Source organism: Armigeres subalbatus, chromosome 2 (genome assembly GCF_024139115.2).
Source record: "Armigeres subalbatus isolate Guangzhou_Male chromosome 2, GZ_Asu_2, whole genome shotgun sequence".
NCBI classification, from domain to species: Eukaryota; Metazoa; Arthropoda; class Insecta; order Diptera; family Culicidae; genus Armigeres; species Armigeres subalbatus.
The window spans coordinates 76,328,577-76,347,330 of NC_085140.1; the positions used below are offsets into that span (position 1 = coordinate 76,328,577).

Consider the following 18,754-nt stretch of genomic DNA (forward strand, 5'->3'; position numbering starts at 1 on the left):
ACAATTGGCGGAATCCGTTGTTTTTCGCATGAATCGAATCACCTGGGCAGAGGTAGATTCGATTTCCAATTCAGATCAAATCGAACTGATTGCTCAGTTCGATGGGAGAAAAATAATGTCAACGTTAGATTTAGAGGAATATCAAGTCTCCAGCTCTTCTATTTTTTCCGCGCTTGGCAGGAGGTCTTGAAACCTTGTTTCTTTGAAGGAAGTGGAGAATTCAGAGACTCCCTTCCTCTTGTTTTTATTAATACTCATTGCTGAGCGTGGAGACGTAATCTCTTAGAGGTTTTTTCCCCAGAACGGTGTCCTGTGAGGGATACTACCCTTGTCGGAATTTTACTTCCGCAAACGGTCCAACGTAAAACGAAGGCACGGGTCCTGCAAAGATCGTAACGGATCAGTGGGTAGAAATAGCGCTAAGAAGCACCGTTGAAATTAAAATAGCTTTCGGCAGTATTAAAACTCCTTCCGCAAAGAGAAAGAACCGCACAGACGAAAGCACGATGGTCTGAAACGGATTCCCTCAAAACAGACTGCACCTTCGACGTATCTGCCCCATTGTTTTATTGAAAATTGGACGGATCGGACAATGGGCTTGGTAGTTGGCCAAAATATTCTTTTTTCAGAAAAAAGCGTAAAAAAATCTAGCTCACTTTAATGCACTTACCCTGAACCGATTTCCTCGCAACTCGACGCAGAATCTTGTCTCATTATTTCCTATTGAAAATTAACGGACTGAATGATGGGCTCAGGAAGTAAGCCCAAAATACTATTTTTACCGCACTGAGAAAGGCATCATCACCGCTAGGTATTGCTTGGGTTTTTACACAGAATTTCGGGATTTCCGCGGTTTATTCAGACACATTTTAAGATTTACGCGGCTTTGACATTGTTTTATTTATGCAGACCATATCCTCCGCGTAAAACTGACTCTAGTGTGTGACAATATTTATGCATGATTAATATTTATATTGAGAGCCATAAAGTTTGCAATCGGTTTCGTGAATCAGTCAATCTCGTAAGTACATCATGCTTTTTCTTCCATAGCACTACATTCAACTGGAACCTGCTGTATCTGTGTGGCAAATCCAATAGATACATTATGCCCAGGGTGTCGAGGATGTTTTCCACCGAAAGCTCCTAGATCGGATCAACTCTCATCTCCAGGATTCTGCGCCTCATGCAAGTAACTGGAGACCCTAAGCCACATAACGTCAAATTAATGCAACTTACAGGGCTCTTAGCTGGACCAGTTCGATCCTCTAACTTAAACGCGTTTTCACTCTAAAGCTTGGAGGCGTTTGACGGAGTAGCTCAGCTTACGTCTATTGATGGAAGTAGTGGGCCCAGAATCTCTTGCTGCTGCAGTGGATGCGTTTTGCAAACTTCGACTCTGTTTTGCTGGTTCCAGGTTCGCTACAGAAATGCAAAGTCCGATGCAACTCTACGTGAAGGAATAATAATTATTATCTATAAACAACAAACTTTGTCGCGTCTACTCTACTTCTCCATGGGATGACCACCAAACGCCGTGACACCAGCTTTAACGATGGACTTTTGTCAAGGCTTAGATGAGCTGGCCAGGTGCTTAACTCTCGTTACAGTTTGCGTCGATGATAGTTGCAGCGGTACTTTATCAGCCAGGATTGTGCTGAATCATTCTCATTCGATAATTATTGAATTATCTCGATAACTTCTCACATGTGAAAAGTGAAGTTGTCATCGGCGATAATCTTTCAAATTTTGAAGTCGATTATCTTTAAATGTAAACCCAACCACAGAGAGAATCAACTGCCTAACTAATAACAGTACAAGTAACAATGAAGCCCAATCGGATGTTTCTAAGGCTTTTTGGTGTTATGTGAAAATAAGTTAAAAGCAGCATTTACCAATGCTTCGGATAGACTTTATAGGGTTCATCACACTCACTGACGGATTGACATATTGAGCGGGTCGTCTTCTCGAACAAAAAAGTTCATTTTGCGTTCATTATGCGACCCGCTCAAACGTCATAATTCCTTGGGGGAGTTCATTTTGCGTTAGTCTATGGAGGTACAATTTTTTATCAATTTATAATTTGGAAACGTCATCGTTTGAGAGTGTTGTTCATCCTCGACTATTTGAAAATTTTATTTTATCATCCTTTTGTTGTTGGTCTAATCATTATATATCTCCAGGGTTACGTGATACTACTCAACTTCAGGAGCACAGGATAAACAACGAAAACAGATTTTCCTGAGCTTTAAAGACGCTTATTTTGGTCTCATCGAACAGAAAAGTCGAAAACTTGTAATTTATTTACATACAGCCACGTAGGTAGTTCAACGTCACCTTTGCGTACAACCCAGTTGGGCTGCACCTTTGAGTTTTTTACGAGTTCTTTTGAAATTCTTCTAGGAAGTCTCCTAAAAGCACTCCTGGAGCTCGACTTGGAAATGGAAATATTCCTTTCAATAGCCCAATTTCTCTGGAAATTCTTCCACAAGTTCCTTCTAAAATTCTTCCGAAAAATCTTCCAAAAATTCCTTCCAATGAATTCTCCCGAAAATTACTCCCAGAATTTCCCTTGCCATTTCTCCACTATACCTCCTCCGAAAGTTCCTCTGGAAATTCCTTCATAATTAATCCGGATATTCAAGAAAGAATTTCCGGAGGAAATTTTGAATTATTTTTCTAAGAAGTTTCCTGAAGAAATTCCTGAAAGAATTTCCGAAGGAAAACCTGAATGAATTCCCTACTGAATACCTGGAATCAGTGTTGTAAAAGGTCTTCGGCTTTCATTTGTATCAATTTCCGAGAACTTTTTCTCAAAAGCTAGCAGGGAATCAATATTCGAGCAACGCCTAATGCAACGTACACACCAGTCAAGCAGTTTGACGAACATTGACTCCACTCCCAAGAAAACCGCTTTGGTTGCTGCTTTGTTGGAACGTGTGTGAAGTTGTTCGAACAACCATTTGACAGTTAGCCTGTTGCAAAAAATTAAAACGGTTTGATTTTGGTTTGAGTTGTCGGGGTGGAGTTATAGTTCGCCGAACATGTTTGAGCGTTTAGTGAGTGCACAACCCATATTTTCTGATGGTTGGTGCTCAAGTTGGCGCTTCAGTCGTTCTGTGTGTGATATTGTTGTCGAATAAATTGATTGTTCGTGTCGCTGTTGTAAAACTTGATGGATGTCTGCAATAAAGAGGTGGAGTCAATGTTGGTCAAACTGCTTGACCGTGTGTACGTTCCATAACAATATACTCTTTGTCATCAACAGAGTTTGTTACTGACAAACGCACCTAGCGACAAACCAGAGTCTATTATATAGAGTTGCGCAAAGAGGATCTTCTTACTCTTATTCTGAATGATGCTCTTGTTGTTATGTTGAAAACCTTATCTTTTGTTCAACTTCAAGTGACTTCACGGATGATCACTTAAAGCTTTTAATTCGATAACCAAAGTCACCTACAGAGTGCAAACACGTGAGTTTCTTGTTGCAACTTTATTGGGGGTGATTAAGTTTTAAAGCTGTTTAGAACAAATCTAATACATTTCAATTCATGAGTTTTAATTTATAATAATCATCAGGGGATAATACTTCCGCCTTACCAACAATCATTTGTTTACTTTGCTCGATAGGTAGAGTTTGAAGTTTATAGGTAGATTTGGCTTCACTATTTGCGTAACTCTATATATAATAGACTCTGCGACAAACCTTTATCAGAACCCGAACACAACATGACAAGAATAATTTGACTTACATGCTCTGAGATTTCAGAGAATACGATGCTAATTTTGTAATCATTGTTCGATACTCGAATATTCCATAACAGGAAACTAAGATAGCATAAAACCGAAATTTGCTCTAGAAATAATGTATACGGATGAAAAGTTAGAACAAGATTGTCTTCGGTTTTGTTGCTGACAAAATTCTTTCGGATCTTTGTTATTATCTCCGACAAAAACAAAGCTTTGTCGTTGGTTCTCTTTTGTCGCTTGTTTCGCAGGCGCATTCCAAAAAAAATGATTCCCTGAAAGCGTGACGTGACATTTTCTCTAACCTCAGATTCAATATCAGAGCCATGTACTTTTGGATAGAAATATTGAGCTACTCGGGCATTATGGGTTGATAAAAATTTTGAAGAGAATCAGGCTTTTACAAAAGCACTGAATAAATAAGTCAAGTGACATGCCGATGACAATTTATGCAATGGCCTGGAATTATTCTTGAAGAATTTATGCCTGAAAGAATAGCGCAATGAGTTCCTGGAAGAATTCATTAAGGATACATAGAATAATTCAAGAAAAGACTCCTGGAAGAATTTCCGAAAAAACTTCATGAAGAATTCTGGGAGGAAATCTTAAAAGAATTCTATGAAATATATAATTTTATAATGATTCCCTGGAAGAATTCTTGAAAGAACTTGGAACTTCTGCCGAAATAATTCTTCAAGAACTCGCAAAACAATCAATGGAAGAATTTTTGAACGAATTCCGGATGAAATTTGAAACCATTCTAGAGAAAAATCCTTTTGGAATTTTTGAAAGATACTTTTCTGACCATATATAAAGATTCCCAACGGTATTTTCTTGGAGATTTCCACCTTCTAAATTGCATTAAAACACATTCACATGGAAGAAAATCCTAAATTAATATTATGAATATTACTCAAACAAATTTCTTAGGTATTTTGTAACTAAGTCTTGAACGATTGTCTTTTTCGTCATGGATTGTTTATTACCATTCAATCAGTCCAAAATTGGTTCAATGCAAAATCGTGTTTTGGGGCTTAGACTAGTGCTAACTAAATTCAACTTGTGTAAATAAAAAACAACAGAAGTTATGTTGGAACTGCGGCGAAATTACGTTTGCACTGGAATAAACGAAGTCAGCTTTAGAAAAATATAATGAATCCATTCAACAAATAGTCTCAATTGAAAAAAAAAAACTTTCGCTAAATACTTTTATAATGTGATGAAAAAATTCATTTTTGATGTTACCAAATTGTTTTTAATAAAAAAAATACGTGAGCCGAGCATAATTATTCTCATATTTCTTGATTATTGGATGAGAAATCAATGCATTTCATATGCACATTGCCTTATTGTTATTGATAGGAACAGATACCCTATATACAACATTTCATAGTTTCCACTGCACATCAGATGCTGATGTGAAATAATCATAGGAATCATCTAACACCTTAGCAGTATTGCGGTATTGAGTTACCACGGAACCTGATTTTGAAGCTCTTCCGAAAATCCATCTGCGCTGAAACAAATTCACCTGAACTATTTCAGGATCAAATTATAATAGGAACCAATTCTCACTGTCCTTGCCCTACGTATTAACATTTCTGGGGTTTCAGACTCACTCTGTTCCCATGTCAGATTTTCATACATTTTTTATGATGCGTAAAGTCCCAACTCCCCAAAGCTTACGTTATTAGTGTACGGCCCTCTTACAATACGCTTTGAAAACCTAATGCATCTTATTTGAAACAGGTTATTATCCAGACCTAACTAACTTTTTAAGCGCAAAGTAGACGTCTTCGATACTTCCGATATATTGAATATCGATATTTGTGTTTCGATATCCGATATTTTTGTATTGATATTTTGCTTTTAATATATCGGTGATATCGATATTTTCTTCGATATCGATATATAGAATCGAACAAATTAAACAAAATAACAATTTTATTGCACTTTGTGAAAAAAATCAAAATGGATCTGGAATGACGTATTTTAACGATTTAAAGGATTCTTCGGTTTGTTTTGGCAACTCGACACTTTGCTGACGCGTTGTTGAACATCTGTCATGCTACACGGTCCTTGAATCCTATGCGAATTCAATTATATCAGTCTTCCCACGAACCTGAACTAGTTCAACTTGAGTATAATTTTTTCAGTTGCGTTCAGTTCCAACCCGCACTGCTACTGTACTCAGGTTCAGTGTATACCGTGTACGAGGGTACATGATAAACTGGACAAAACTTCGGTTCGAACTGTGGTCACCAAACACAGACGAGCTATATCGAACAAAAGACGAAGTCACTTCGACGAAAAGGAAGGAGAATGGGAGAGGCTGTAAGATAAGAGTGGAATGCTAGTGTGATCCAGTTAAGCCTTGATATATTATTCGTCATGTTTTCGCATCGCGCACAGTGGTGGTTTATGCATACGGAAACGCTTCCGAAGCGTTTCCTGCATGAACAACATCCTCCCCGTGCGCGCAAGAAAAGAGATAAACGTCAGATACCTTATATGTCGAAAGAATTTTAATTTTGTTTTATTTTTCTAGCAGAGAATAAAAAAATAATAGTCGTTTTAGTTTATTCGCACCGGTGTAGGTAAACTTGCACTGAAATCGTTCTCTTTAAAACGGTGCAGTGCCATTCTTGCTTTATTTTGCCACCGGTGTAGAAAAATTTTACTTGCCTGAATCGGGTAGGCACCGCGTAACAATAAACTTGTGTGATGTGGAATTGTCATAAGTTTCCTATTAGGTTTCATTAGGTCTTTCGGGTATCTTTTGTTTTATTTTATTATCTGCTGATATCTATGCCTCATTAAAATTATCTTCTATATAATAAAAGAAATGGACTGTGTTTGTATCCGCATAACTCGAAAACGGTGGATGGATTTTTTCATTCCTTCAGCAAGTATGTATGTTGGTTATCGTTTCCGACGGGTTTATATGATATTTCCGCGAAAATTATGAAAAGTTTAGAATAGTGAAAAATAAAATTATGACTTGTTTGGAATTGTGCATGGGCAGTTCATAACGCGCTTTATCGCCTTATTGCAGGACAACGTCTGCTCGACTAGATTTGATAATTTGTATCAATGTTGTTGAAGTACAATCAAAAGCTGCAAAGATTTTTATATAAGTACTTCTATGTACAATTTTTTATAATATTTATGGATTATTACAATTATCAATGGTTAAAATAAACAATTAAATATATCAAAATCAACAAAAGTATGTAGACATTAAAAAGGAGATCAAATTTCAATATGTTAAATTTTCATAGAAAATCTTTCTATATTCAATATTACCTTGCAGTCAATCATATTACCTAACAATTAGTCAGTCTATTTTAACTTTTCCAACAAATATTGACATAATCTAAGAGTTTTCATCGAAATTCAAATAGATCTCAAATTATAGTCGATTTACATAACTATGTTGAAATCGAAAATAATTTAAAATTTGAATATGCGGTCAAGAACAGTGTTCTTGGTTTTAACTTCAATCAGTTTTACGCATCATCATTTTTAAAGCAAAGATATAAGGTGGACTTCAATTCAAATCTTGGATCATTCACATATCTGAATTTTTCTACTATTAATATAAATGTATTGTGTAATTATGTTCTTACTATTTATATGAAATAATTGGAGTAAAAGAAAAAATGTCAAGTTTCCAGAGACGACTTTGAAGAAATCCTGCAAGGTGCTATTTTTTAAATTTAACCATCTATAAATGTTATAATACATTAATAAATTATTTATGTTGAAGTCTACTAACTCATTATTTTTGGATAAAACTCAAATTTTACGATCATTTTGATAAGTTATCGAGGGGTGAGAATAGGTTGAGAATAGGTCATTTTCAACAGCTTAAATGTGTTTAGTGCCAGAAAATTAATTAATTATGAAAGTCCTTTCGAACGATTTTGTTATCGACCTCTCTTGTCAGTAATGTCGATGGCGTAATTGAAACTTCATTTTTATAAGTTTTAAATAAATATAAAATACAATATGATTGGAATCCAGTAACTTTTCCACGTAGATTCCATAAATTTCTAATTCACAATTTATCAACTTAAAGAACCATTTGTTTTTTTTGTAGATTTTTCTACTTATACATATTATTAACAATAAACAAAACCTTATGCTAACCATGTTTTACGTTTTCAATTTGCAAAATTAAATACAAAATTGGTGTAATAATGTGCTCATATAAAGTATATATTGAAAAACATTAAAACAAGACGAAATTATAATATAAATCCTCATAAATCTCAATAATATTTACTTGTATTTGATTGACGGCATCAACTCCATCGAAAACATGTGTTATGGCGTCAAGTTGCCCCAGTGTTGATACTCGCACTGGAACAAACATGCTTGAATTATCAATTTTATCTTCAATTTCGTAGCATAAATGTCCCATGAATAAATTCCACTAAAAAACATTATCCTTTGAAACATACTAAGCCATTAGAAATCGTATTTGCATCGAAATAAGTTTATTAACTAAAATTTCATGGGAATTTGCTACAACTGAAAAATATGTTTCCAACTTCAATCGCATTTTCTCAGTTGCATTTTTCGACATGGGGGATATGCGATACGGCAGTTCAATACCTATATGAAGATTTTAACGATAAATGTGTCAGCCAGCATAATAGGCTAAGGTTTGAAGCGTTAACGAATAAAACTTCCAATGAATGATTAAATTTGTTTGGATTAAATAATTCAACTCTATGATTAAAGATTATGATTAACGATTTAATCATTTTGACAATGATTAATGATTATGATTAACGATTAAATTAATTTTGGCAATGATTAACCAGTTGGTGATCATGAAAATTCAGTAACACTGCTCTTTTTATATTCAGGCTTTAGGCTCTCTACGACGTTATTGTTATTGCCCCTTTGTTAGCCACAGTTAACAGTCAATCAATGTCCAGTATTTTAGCATGTACACGTTTTAGGTTAGTTCTTAGACAATAAAGTATTACTAAGTTTATGTGCGCTAAGGGATTGAAATCCAACAAGAACCCACGAAAGCCACCTCGTCCTGACCGCGTACATAAAAGTGGCGACTCTGCGGTGGAAAATTCGTATTTTCTCGGTGGTGAAAAAGGATAACCCCTAAAACGATCCCACGGAAGAAAAAGAAAGGGTACAGGAATGGGAACAACAAATCTCTATGCATCCTGGCAAAACGGGCACCCACAACCTGGCACGAACCAGCAGCAGCCCCATTCAATACTCTCCACATCCATCAGCACAGTCAGCAAGCAGTTACGGATGCGTACAACATCACGCAGCACCTCCAGCGCAAGCCACCGCCAATTCCAAATGCTTCCAGCAAAAGCAAATGTTCTTCCAGCAGCAGAAAACGTTTTTCAAGCGCCTCTTCGATAAATCCCTGAGAGGCACTTCGCGAACCGGAGCTATGCTGCGATTCATTAGCAGCAACATCTACGAGTTCCGGTATGATGCTGATAGTACTTCGCCACCATGCGGCTATGGTACTATCGCGGTATGAGATTTATCCGTAAGGGATGCCTGCAGGTAGATGAGATCGGAGCTTAAAAAGTCTCTGCCATTTCTGGTGAAGCGGGATCGGCAGAGCACGACATCGGTATGGGTTTTATCCCTGCACTTCCTAAGATTTTTCTTCGCCCAGACAGTTCGGAAGCTCAATCAACTGTCGGAGCGAAGGAATCTGTCATCAGTAAACGCTATCGCGTTAATGCAAATTACTAAGAATCCAATCGGAGATCTTAGCTACACTGCAGAAACAATAAATCCTGTACGAATTTACTCGGAAAAAGCTGAATGAAACCAACCAGTTCAAGTGCTTAATGTTTCGTCAAGGGCTCAAATCAGAAAATGATGTGGAGATCCGCACCGTCTTCTGTCTCGTATCGAGGAAAAGATGACGTCACCCTGGACATCAGCCATCCGATGTAATGTAGGAATCATCAACTGAAACAGATGCGGGCGCAGCAGATAGAATTTCAAAAAGCGATCTGGGAAACAACAGTTTACTCCATCAGCTGCGTGCAAACAACACAAGCCAAGAAGAAGTTTGATAGCAACAGTCCAACAGAATATCAGATTCATCACTGCAAGATATTCTCTTCTTCTCCTTGTTGAACCGTTGTGAGTGCATGCACTATGCCAGAAACTGTGGCTACAAATCTAAGTGTGCGATTGGTGTGAATAAAGTGGACTACAAGAGGATATTGTGTTAGTGCCAAAAAGTCAACTAAGAAAAAGTTTCACTCCCTCCGAACTGTAGACACAAAAGTCGTGTGTTTGGATGTTGACACAGTCAGAAGCAGAAGAAGATTCGCAACGGTTAGATTGAACGGTCATTTGATCAAACTACAGTTCAGCAGCTTCTGATATTTCCATTATCTCCTATCAGTCCTGGCACAAAATTGGAAAACCAACGATACGCCCTGCATCAGTTTGTGTAATGACAGCAACAGAAGGGACACTCAAACTGATAGGTGAATTCATTTGCAATGTCACGATCAACGGCAAATGTAAACAAGAAGTCATTCGTGTCACTGATGCTCCAATTCATCTACTTGGGGCTGATCTCATTGATGACTTCAACTTGGGATCAATACCTATAGACACATTTTGCAGTTCGGATAGCAAGCATCAAGTTATCAGTAACATGCTCAACGTAGTTTATCAGCAGTAGACAACAAAAAGGATGACCTCCGTTCGGCTAGATGTATATCTATCGTTTTGTATCCAGTACGGTCGGCTATTTTTCCTCGTAAGAAAACTGATTCAGTGACCTTACTACCCATAAGGGGGAGATGTTGTACATGAGAAAATAGCAACAATTGCTTCTTTAGCTATTCAGGCTTTAGGCTCCTTGCTTTGCAAGTTAGTTATCTATCATCAGTAGACGCTGCCTTTTTGTTACACAGTTAAGTCATCATCGTCCATATTTCAAACGTTAAGTATTTTAGAATAAAGAGTTGCGGCTATGGATTGAACCCACAAGAACTCACTGAAAGCCACATTCGTCCTGACCGCGTACATAAAATTAACAATTTCGATTAATGAATAAAACGTTAAGAGTATGATTAATACTATGATCGTGATTTAATGTTGACTACTAATAATTGATTGTAATATACTTTTATAGATTATGATTAATGGATAATATGATTAAATAACCCATTATTCATATTAAATCTATGATTAATCCTAATGCTCTTTCGCGTAATACCCTCATCCATTTTGAAATATCAGTTTTGATCCAAGACGGTAAATAAATGACGATACGCTGATAGCAAATAGCTCAGACTTGTGAGTCAGAAATCGCTTAGTCAGGTGAGTAAGGAAGTTTTCAATTTGAGTGGAAAAACAATTTTGGGGGATACATACAATGTCCAACGAGCAGTAATGAATCATTCATTGTCTTTGGGTTCTTCAATGAAGTTCCCGTGACGGAACTACCCCACTTCTGAGGATTTCAGTTGGGGAACAGTAAATCCAAACAACGAGGAATGCGAAATCCTCATTGGAGTCATTCGTTCAAACAAGGAACCACGGAGAAACTGTGACGAACGATCGCAGTGTAGTTGCTATAACTTTATCTGGTTCACTCTCACGCATGAGCCATATCCTTAACTGACAATGACGAAGGCTACCTGATGCAAAATTGGAAGGGAAACGAAAAATTCTGATTGAAATTATTCGCACGCTAAAGAGAAACACACAGCCTGAATCGTATTGACAGCACTCGAGAAGAAGCTTGAGTCCATGGGAACTACAGACCGAAAATAAATGGGCACATTTATTTCGGAATTAAAGAAGGTTATCACGATAGGGTGCTGTTCTTTTGAAAATCAGCCCATGCTATCGAAAAAATGGACCAGGAGAAGCAGAGTAATATGTTGTTAAAGTCGACGAATCTATTAAATTACAAGAAAGGCGAGTTGATAGCATTATTTGATTATTAGTCACTTACTCTAACAAAAATTGCATTACTCGATCAGGCTGATTCAAATTCGAGATGATCATGAAAGGAAATCTTTAAATCTGAAGAATCTAGGTGACAGGCTTATGGAATCAGGCGAATTGCTGCAGGACCAGTTGAAACAAGTAAATCCCATGCACCCAAATGCACTCAAAGCCTGATTGTATTTTCAGTCGGAACTAATTCATTTTATTCTGAATGTCCAAGTGGAAAAATCGACAAAGATTTGGACGTTCTCAGATCCACGTTGAAAGGAATTCCTGCCCATTTATGTAGTTGGAGCCCACGGTATGAATGTGTGAATGAACAATCTGCTGACAATAAAACTATTTTTGTGTTTTAAAAATAAAAATTGTTTTGCAAAAGCTTTTTGTACAAAATAGAAATTAAACACTTCAAGTGAATGTACCCATTTGCTGACTGTTGAATTTAGGAAAACCCTTTCTGTAAAACTATCTGAATATATTACCTTCAAACAATCTGTAGTGGGTCGAAATCGTTCAAAAGTTTTTTTTATATTTTATTTGTCTAGTGCTCAGCATGAGCATGATGACTGTATAATTCAGCTGCTACTCCGTGATTGATCAGAACAAGCCAAATTCAAAATCGAGATGGAGAAGGACTGTACTACAGGGTTTGCAGGTAGAAACGGCATCAATATATAACGAACAAAGATAAAATAAAAGGCTAAAACCGATTTAAGGTAATAAGCCATGATAACAAATTTATCAAACCTTGTATCTGTGCGAGAAAATAGAATCTGATAAGAAGTTCGTTCGATTACTTTGTTTGGAATTGATTCAGGATCAAACGAATTAAATCCTGTAGCGATAAGTCTGCGAACTCCAAATAACCCTCCCCTCTGCGAGCAGGGGTTTGGACCCAAATTTCAAACAGCCACTTTAAGTTTAATCTGATTTTAATTCACGAATCGATCAATTGCCTTAGTAGTCTGTCAATAACTCATCAGAGGTCTAAATGTCAAAATGTTGTGATGGTACTCAGTACGCATGGTTTTCTACAACCTGCTCAGAGTTATAATACATAACAAAGTTGGATTTTTCTCACAATCATAAGTTAAACCTAACTTCGGAAGTGGTGACGCTGTTTTTCATTTGGTGATGTGTTATACAGCGCACCACTTCGAAATTAGGTTTTAACGTATGGATTGTGAGGTAAATCCAATTTCGATAGCAGCTATAATTCGGTTTTCTACTGAATTTATAATACCGATCAAATCGGTTGATTCGTCATTTGTTTAAATTGGTGGGCACGAAATTCCTCTATTTAACAAGCTATTTCGTCGGAATGATATTGAATAGGGTGATTAATTGACCCACGCCTGTGTTAAATTCTCATAAGCGTAGGTTGCAACAATCGGCCTTTTGTACCCGTCGAAATCGGTCGATTCCAGCTCAAATTTTCTACGAGGCATTTGAAAAAATCAAATATTATAGAATATAGAATTTTGTTTTCGATTCTTTACTTTTCCGATTCAGTGAACGGAAATTAACATGTGATTGAGATAGAAAAAGAAATTTCTTTTGAACACGATACCAACCTTTAGTCAAATAATCAGTAAAATCAGCAGTGATTCAAATCGTTAGGGGCTGTCTGTTTGAATATGAATCTGAAACATTAATTTTCCCAGCAGCTGTTCTAGATTCAGTTTTTATACCAGTCAACTGTCAAAAAAAAAAACTGGTATAACGCTCCGTTCTATTTTCTGCAGATTTGAACCTCGATTGAATCACGAGATTCAAATATTTTTCAATTGTTTTGGTGTATGGATGCGTCATTTTATCTACGGATCAATCCACTTTACCATTCCGGCGCCTTTCTTGGCAGTAACATAATGATTTCAATTAATTGAAATTTTGAAAAACATGAATAGAAAACTGCTGGAAAATAGAACGAGTGTGTTCTATTTTGCTCCAGTTCAAACTAGAATAGTGGTCGAAAATTTAGAATGAAACTGAATCACTCCTGATTTCATTTCCAGGTGAGTGATTTTAAAACATAAATAAAATGTGTAATCTCAAATTTCCGTGGACGTCTATAGTCTTTTTCTATTTCTGATCATTTTTTCCCCTTTTTCCTTGTTTGTTCTTCATCGTGTTGTGTTCGTTGTCGTCGTTCGTCATTCGTTTGCGTGTTGAAGGGACGGAAAAAAGTGCATAGCAAAAGAAAATAGGTTTTTTCCTTTGCGGGAAAATTGTGAGTTTTTTGAGTGGAAAACTTATATCTAAAATATTCGTGCGCTAAGTTTCAGTACGTTGGCGATTCCGTTTCATCAACAGCGCACTCTGCGGTGTTCAAGTCCGGTTTTGTTTTTGCAATCCGAGAAGCCAAAGTTTGTTTTTTTTTCATCACGGTTGAAAATATTCTTAAATTTTTGTTGATTTTCAGATTATCTCACTGGGTAAATGTGTGGTAGATATCCGCGCAGACAATGACCACATACGCAACCGACAGCCAAGGTGAGTAAATTTGAAGTTTGCACTCGAGAAGAGTTTCTTGAATTCGGTATTCGCAGGGAAGTTTATCCCGTCAACGCAGCGGCCGGATGGAACTTGGCGCAAGCCCAGACGGGTCCGTGACGGTTACGTCCCCCAGGAGGAAGTTCCGCTATACGAAAGCAAAGGGAAATTGTTTGCCCAAAAACCTTCGCTGCCACCGGGAATGTCCCCGGAGATAGCCCAAAAGTCCAAGGAGAAACGTGAGAAGGAACAACGCATCCGAGCGCAACGAGAGGCGGAAGCGAACCGAAGACCACCGCAGAATCCCGTACCGGGATTGCTTATCTTGAATGGCGACAGCAAAATCAACCATCCTCAGCAACGGACCGCCAAACCTACCAAGCCGAAGAAAAAAGCCATCGAACTACCGGATGTGCTGTTGGAGCAGAAACAAAAGGAAGATCAGAAACAAGCACGCCAGCAACAGAAACCGCTAAAGGTATGTACTAGCTTCATCATTGTTCATTAATTTGTGGGTGAGCGTAATCTATATTAATAACTGTGTGAGAATTCCGTGAGGATGTATAAAGCTGGGCCAGTATATGAGAGTAATCAGTTCTCTAAAACCAATAATGCAAAGTGTACCCCAACGGTCAGCGTCTGCTAGGTTCTTATGAATGCTCAAAAAGTAGGGATGCTAATTATGATAATGCAGAGATCTCTAGATGAGATTCTCTACGAATTCGCATAAGTGCTACGAGTAGTTTGGAAGTGTTAGAATCTGAGACGTTATAGTATTATACTGGGGTCAATTTTTACGCGGATTCTGAGATTTACGCGGTTTGGAAAACGGGCAGACCGGAAAAAAAATCCATTTTCGGTATCACCTGTGAAAAAAATAAATAAATTAAGTGTAGTCAGTTTACATGTCAGTTTATTTTGCTTTAAATAAGAAGCGCTGACTGACTCGACTTTTTTGTATTCGTAATTTATTCGTAATCTGACTAATGATCGCTGGGTCTGCTCATATTTTATTAGATGCACAGATTTCTAAGTCGTGTCTCCGATACCATTACCTTTTTTCAGGATCATAAAAACACCAAACCTCAACAACAGCACATTGAAGATGTGGCCACGGCCTTAAATGGCCTGCAGCTAACAAATAGTCATGCCGCCGATGCTCTACAGACTGATCTCAGCAAAAAGCTACGCAAACTGCGTAAGAAAATTCGTGAAATCGAAATCATTGAGGAGCGATTACAATCGAACGATGGGGGCCCCCGGCCTGATAAGGACCAGATCGATAAGGCCAAGCGGAAGCCGGAAATTTTGAAGGAGATCGAGGAGCTGGAGAAGAGCATTGTGAAATGATCTCGTGATCTGCTCTCCAATAGCTTACAGTCGTCATCGTTGTCGTCCTAGAAGTCCCGAAGAATCGCACTGTCGGATCTCCACCAAATGCTCGGTGGTGTACAAACAAATTATGCAAGAAATGCAAAACAAAGCTAGGGAACCGCAATCTTTAGAATCAATAATGTGAACTACTTTTAAGTTGATAGCTTTTACATTTTCTCCTATCCCGACTTTTGGAACAATTGGGATCGCATGCTGCTTATTAAACAACTGTCGCTCAACTTCGATGTTCCTTTTGTCGCGTACTGCTATTTCCGTTTTCGACTAGGTATTTTTTTTTTGAATTGTATATCGCTTTACAAAACATGTTTATTTACAGATGTCATATCTAGCAAAACAGTTTACAAATAGAAATAATATAATTTACCAAAATTGTTCTATTTTAATGTTTTTTACAGAAGGTTTTACTCTTCACATTGGACATTGTTTTAACATGATTAAGTGACACAAACATATTTTTATTTTAACATACCTTAGTTTACAGAATAGAATATAAACTACAAACCTAATGTTTGTCCTATTTTTTCCAAAGATAAATGTGATGATTAAAGAAATGTAAATTCAAAGTAAACCAATTACCTAGTTTGCCTTGCGAGTAAATGAGTGGGATTGCCAATCCGGAGATGGCGATTTCTGTTCGGTAAAAGTTCATAGTCATCGAGCTTTAAAAAATCCAATGGTGGCGCAAACCTGGGACTTACAAAATGTTAATATGTGAAACTGGTTAACTTTGAATTTCTCTAACAACATTTCCGCAAACGACACACACGTTTTCTTTGGATGTGAGCTTCAGCTCACCTTTTGAGTTCAAAATAAGCTGTAAACTAGATAGTGAATTATCGACGGCGTTGAAATAAATGCCTGTTAGATCTTCAGTTCCACAGCGTCAATTATGGTTAGTCTCTTAGTTGCTGGTCATAGATTTGTACCATTTATAACTTTCCACTCATGTCGGTCGGTACTAGACAAAGTGTAGCGCTTTTCGACTAGAAAATATAAACACAACAACCATGAATAAACATTTTCCAGAATAGAGTCTAGAAAGCGAATAAGGAAACCAGAATAGCAGAACAAGTGTCAGTCAAAGTTGGAATATGGAATAAGATCGTCCTAGATCTAGATATGGTAGCGATAAGAATTCGAAACGAATAAGATAGTATGATACGAAAACTGAGGAAAACGTATGCAAATTAACGATAATTAGCGACACTATAAAATGTAGCCGTGTAGTGAGTGACCCTATAGATGGAACGAAAGTTTTAAATTGTTGATTATAAGAAAACGAAGAGTAAAATAAAAAAACTTACACATAACTTACGTCTAAGTGATTTAAGGAAGTAAAAATAAATGTTTGAAACATGAAACTGTCCATTTGGATAGCTTTTTTTTAACTTAAATTTATTTTGAAAGCCATAATCACCGTCTTCGACCAGAGGTCGCACAGACTGAACTGGTGAATCCATTTGGTAATAATATTAGGTAGCCCATGACAACGTGCGGCTTCCAATATTGCATCGAAAGACACGTTGTCGAAAGCACCTTCAATATCTAAGAAAGCACCCAAGCACGATTGCTTTTGAGCGAATGCTTTCTCGATATCGTACACAACCTTGTGTAGAAGAGTCACGGTGGACTTTCCAGATTGGTAAGCATGTTGATTAACCTGAAGAGGCATGTTTGCCAAACAGTCATCACGAATGTGATGATCGATAATACGTTCTAAGCATTTCAGAAGAAATGAGGTCAGACTGATGGGTCTAAAACTCTTTGCTTCTTCATACGAAGCACGTCCTCCTTTTGGGATAAACTTTAAAGTGACATCCCGCCAGGATATGGGAATATACCCAGTAGCAAAACTGCATACTAAAAGCTTTTTCAAAACATGTTTGATATAATCAAAACCTCTCTGAAGTAGAACGGGATAAATCCCATACTCCCCTGGAGATTTGTAGGGAGCAAAACTGTTAAGTGCCCATTGAATCGATTCAGTAGTTATGATTCTACGTGCTTGAGCCCAAGACCCATAGCTACATGAAAAGACATCAGGATCATCCGAGAATGTTATATCGTTATATCGGGGGCAGCAGGGACTTTGTCCAAGGGCTTGACGACCCCTCCCCATGGCCACTGCGAGTTAGACCGGGACCATCGTCCCTAACCCCTAATCCCAAGGCGTCAAGCGACCCGTGTCGAGGGGATGCATGGCCAGGGGGGTGAAATAATAAGCTAGGCCTTTAACGGAGCCTGTGGGGTACCTGGGCACCCTCCACAGTAATTGTCCCTTACCGCGTTATGCTGGGCTCTGGCGTGGTGGACCTCTTTCCCGAGCAACTCGTGGGACCAAAATGGAAAACCAAGTCAATTCTTCAATTAGTGGTAGTAGTGTAGGCGACAACCCCTTCGCAAGAGGTGGGTTGTTCAGGTCTCCGCCTAGGAGGCCAGAGGCAATAGTCGGCAGCTCAGTGCGCAGCGCCAGCGTGGGTCACTCAACCTTCCTCTCGGCTATAAAAACGCCGGAAGGGGTTATTGACGGCCCATGGCTTGTGAAGGCGATGAACCACAAACGCGATGGGCTTTCGGCCTTCGAGGTGGCGACGGAACAGCTGGACGCCATCATCGACTTTGCGTCATCGAAGCATAATATCAGCAAGGACCTCAAGAGGAGCTTGCAGAAACTTCGAAAGTCGATGCTGGACGCCAAGCTGGAGAGGGCGGTCAGGACGGCCAAGTGTAAACCCGTGAAATCGGTGGAGTCGAGGTCTACCCAGACTGAGGCCCAAGGATTCGCGGACTCAGGCAAGGTCGAGTCGACCGAAGGCGTGCCAGCTAAGACGGTGGTGCCAAAGTCTACCCAGACTGAGGCTCAAGTATTTGCAGGTACGTCGGGGTGACTACTCCAACGGAGCAGACACAAAAACGAGGGAGACAGTCTCCAGGGGATGAGCTCCCTGGGGGCCGCTCCAAAACGCGGAGGGTTACTACCCCGAACAAGGGTAGTGGGGCTGGGAAGCTGAACCCCGGTCAGGTACCTCCAAAACCGGGGGAGGAAGGACCTGGAAAAGTCCGTCCACTCAAACAAGACGGTGGTGGGGGTTACGGCAGGCTGAAAGTTCTCAGCCGCACCAGACCAGGAAATAGA

General features: G+C 38.4%; 1 protein-coding gene across 2 annotated transcripts; it reads left to right on the top strand.

Moving 5' to 3' along the window:
• The first annotated feature begins 13,867 nt into the window (after nucleotides 1-13,867).
• Nucleotides 13,868-16,979, top strand: LOC134209215 (partner of Y14 and mago). Of its 2 annotated transcripts, none has more exons than XM_062685206.1 (4): nucleotides 13,868-14,096; nucleotides 14,153-14,223; nucleotides 14,280-14,701; nucleotides 15,289-16,979. In XM_062685206.1, the coding sequence occupies exons 2-4, from the start codon at nucleotides 14,196-14,198 to the stop codon at nucleotides 15,571-15,573; spliced, it is 735 nt and encodes a 244-aa protein (XP_062541190.1). In that variant the 5' UTR covers nucleotides 13,868-14,096; nucleotides 14,153-14,195; the 3' UTR covers nucleotides 15,574-16,979. The 2 variants fall into 2 exon arrangements, with proteins under 2 accessions (XP_062541190.1, XP_062541191.1); XM_062685207.1 differs by having other exon boundaries at nucleotides 13,879-13,960.
• Nucleotides 16,980-18,754: the final 1,775 nt, after the last annotated feature.

Bases quoted from the DNA above. Each gene is read 5' to 3' on its own strand.
- LOC134209215 (XM_062685206.1), top strand. From the start codon at position 14,196: ATGACCACATACGCAACCGACAGCCAAG. The intron at 14,224-14,279 runs GTGAGTAAATTT...CGGTATTCGCAG, and splicing joins ATACGCAACCGACAGCCAAG to GGAAGTTTATCCCGTCAACG. The intron at 14,702-15,288 runs GTATGTACTAGC...ACCTTTTTTCAG, and splicing joins AGCAACAGAAACCGCTAAAG to GATCATAAAAACACCAAACC.